Genomic DNA, 3,085 nt, shown 5'->3' with positions numbered 1-3,085 from the left:
AACGACTACTTCTGAGTCTTGCGTCAAAAATAGAGTTGACTCAAAAGCAGTTACAGAAACTATTAATTTTAAGCCTGCCTCTAAATCTCGTCATTCAAAAATGACCCAAGAAAAGAGAATGCTTGGAGAGACTCGTGAGACAGACTCAACTCAAAAGTGGTCATTTCATAATCATCTACGAAATGTAAAGACTCATTACATATCCACCACATCATTAAAACAGACTTGTTAAGAAAGAATGCTCAATGTGCTTATAAGCTCATGAGATGGAATGCCAGATGTACTCATTCACTCATGAGACATTCAATGCCAGATATTTATCCATACGATGTAGAGACTCCTTATTATTTCACCTTTTCATCAAAACGGACTCATCATTGGTTAAAAATTGAAATACAAACCAACATATATGCGCTTAGATTACTCTAAATAATGTTGACGTTTTAAGATGGTACTATAGACTTGACGTGAGCTTGTTAAGTTTAAACAAATAATTTGATCTGATTAAAACTCAAATGAGCACATGAATTTCAATATTGGTACGCTCGAACAAGCTACCATCTAGAAGCGTGTTAACATATAAAACCTATACTGAAAATAAACTACGCATAAGGGAGCTGGCCTCGACTCAAAGAAATCAATTAACAAGAGGAAAGATTTATGAGTCCAACCTATAGGGGCAACTGGGGCTGATCTTTTTCTCGGCTGCTGCTTGCTAACTTTCTGCAATTGATCAAGATTTTCTCTGCCTTCAGCTACTACTGCCTTAAATCTGTTATGGGAATTTCTAACAGAACTACGATTCAAAAATGGGGAAAATCTTGAATTCAAAGGATTTGGATTGATGAACGCCTTTTGAGATGAAATGGGTTGAGAAAGAGCAAAATTTGACAACATTTTTCTTGAATTTTCTTAGGCTTAAACCAAACAATATTTTTCTCCACAATTTCCAGTATTCTGCAATTTCCTGACGCAAGAAGAAATGTGGGAATCATGATTTTAAAGGAGAGATTGGAGAATTCTGGAAGGGGTGAAGATATTAAGCTGCGAAAAATTTTATAATTTTTTTTTTTTTTTTTTCGTTTTTCTGGAGAAGTCCAGAAACTCTTTGTTACGGATAAGAAATTCCTACCTGAATTTGGGGGTTACAGTACGAAAGAAACGGTGTCGTATTGGCAACCCTAATTTAGAAGTTCTATTAAATTTTAGTTTTCCTTTGTTTTACTTGTTCATGTTCAAATTTCTTATTTCTATAAATAATGCAAAGAAAAAATATTATTAGTTCTCTTTTTCTTTTTGGATTTTTCATTGACTTCATACAATAATGAGCGTGCAAATTAAGCCATTGTTCGTCTCTCTTTAAAATAAAATTATTTAATTTTCACTTATTTTCAACTATACATTCATACAATAAAATATTTTACATTTAAATTCAAAATTTTTTCCTACTTTTAATCACACATTTTTCAAAAAATACTATTCAAAATATAATTTATTCAAAATAATGACCTCAAAAAAGGGCTAAATTATGTCAACCACCACGATACATATTATTTTTGTTAATAGAAAGTCGCCTTTAGCGCACATAAATAAACGTCAATATCTCATGTTCCATTTATGATGCATGTATGCTCATGTACTTCAACAAATAAAATTTATTTTTGATAAATTTAAAGTCGACCATACATGTTTGTCTATCCTTATTTGGAAAGAACAATCCTTTTATGCCTTCTTTAGCGATCAATAAAAGTGTGGTCTAATATTTGTAAATAAAATCAAAAGATAAAACATTTAAAAATGAGAAATCCAGCCATCTATGTAACTCAAAAAAGGTAACACAACATGTATCCAAATTATGGAAGTCAGAAACATTCATGTACATATATGAATGACAAGCTATTAACATGTTTTCCTTTTTCAAGGAAAATTTTCTTCTAAATTGCTAAAAACATCCCATTGTAAGGGACTGGCTATCCAATTCTGGAAAGGATCTTCGAATTGATCATGACCGTCTATTATCGCAGAAAAGTTCACCGAAGATTCATCGGTAGTTTTCGACAAAATTGATCCCATTTCTGAATTTTCTTTCGGCACATCGAAAATGGAAATATTTTTCATCTCATTAAAGCCAGATTTTGCTGCTCCTTCTGTCTGATAATCTGTCTCTTTTTCTTTGGATATAATATGCTGATAAATTTCCTCATTTTCTGCTGCAGAATTTTCAGTTTCATCGACAGGCTTGTGAGTCACTGGATCCAACCCCAGGAGTCTTAATTTCTTCTTGATCCTTGTATTCCAATAGTTTTTTATTTCATTATCAGTTCGTCCAGGAAAATGTGAGGCTATCTTAGACCACCTGCTAATGATCATATATATTAATTGTCTTAGAAATTTCTAAAAAGATCAAGAAATCATTTATTGTAAGTTAATTGTTTTAGGATGATCATGATGTTACCTGTTTCCTAGTCGAGAATGGAGCTCGATGATCATGTCTTCCTCCGCTTCTGTCAATGCCCCTCGCTTGAGGTCCGGCCTCAAGTAATTAATCCACCTTAGTCTACAACTCTTTCCGCATCTCCTCAAACCTTTCATCGTCACAAAACATACTACTTAATCATCGAGAAAGTCAGTTTTTCACGTGTAAACACGCAATACTGTTGAACTGCCTCCTCTAAAACCTTTAGCAATCAGAGAAACCATGAACTAATTTATTTGAATTATCAATTTAAAACTCTCCTCATGTGCATGCAAAATTCATTTTTTCATCATATACCGGAGATGTGCATAATTTCATAAATGGGTAACTATGAGACTATTTTCTTACCTGCAAGTTTCGGAACGAGTCGCCAACATTGTATTCCATTGTTGAGGATGAAATTCATGAGTTTATGATCTTCTTCGATCGTCCACGGACCGCGTTTTAGTCCTTCCTTTTCACAGCAAGGTTGTCTTCCCATGATTGCACACCGGTTCAAACCAAAATGCAGTTAAAGCACTGCAGAAAGAAGTTTAAAAGTATTAAAGCAGCATCCAAAAATGTGTTTATATGTGAAAGCAAAGATTCTTCCAGCTCATTTTACAGATC

The 3,085-nt window shown here is 33.4% G+C and overlaps 2 protein-coding genes across 3 annotated transcripts in view; both read right to left on the bottom strand.

Annotated features, from left to right (window-relative positions):
• LOC111398870 (small heat shock protein, chloroplastic-like) overlaps positions 1-1,051 on the bottom strand; it is a 3,483-nt gene extending 2,432 nt beyond the window's left edge. The window contains exon 1 of the mRNA XM_023026016.1: positions 672-1,051. Coding sequence (XP_022881784.1) covers positions 672-897 — 226 coding nt within the window. The 5' untranslated portion in view covers positions 898-1,051. The remainder of the gene's footprint in view (positions 1-671) is intronic.
• Positions 1,052-1,790: 739 nt separating this feature from the next.
• LOC111399257 (transcription factor MYB20-like) lies at positions 1,791-3,085 on the bottom strand. Of its 2 annotated transcripts, none has more exons than XM_023026527.1 (3): positions 2,825-3,085; positions 2,456-2,585; positions 1,791-2,359 (listed from the first exon to the last, which is right to left on the bottom strand). In XM_023026527.1, exons 1-3 carry the CDS (start codon positions 2,955-2,957, stop codon positions 1,918-1,920), a joined length of 705 nt encoding a protein of 234 aa, XP_022882295.1. In that variant the 5' UTR covers positions 2,958-3,085; the 3' UTR covers positions 1,791-1,917. The 2 variants fall into 2 exon arrangements, with proteins under 2 accessions (XP_022882295.1, XP_022882296.1); XM_023026528.1 differs by having other exon boundaries at positions 1,791-2,356.

Source organism: Olea europaea, chromosome 8, assembly GCF_002742605.1.
Source record: "Olea europaea var. sylvestris chromosome 8, O_europaea_v1, whole genome shotgun sequence".
NCBI lineage: Eukaryota > Viridiplantae > Streptophyta > Magnoliopsida > Lamiales > Oleaceae > Olea > Olea europaea.
This window is presented reverse-complemented; position numbering and strand designations above follow the sequence as displayed.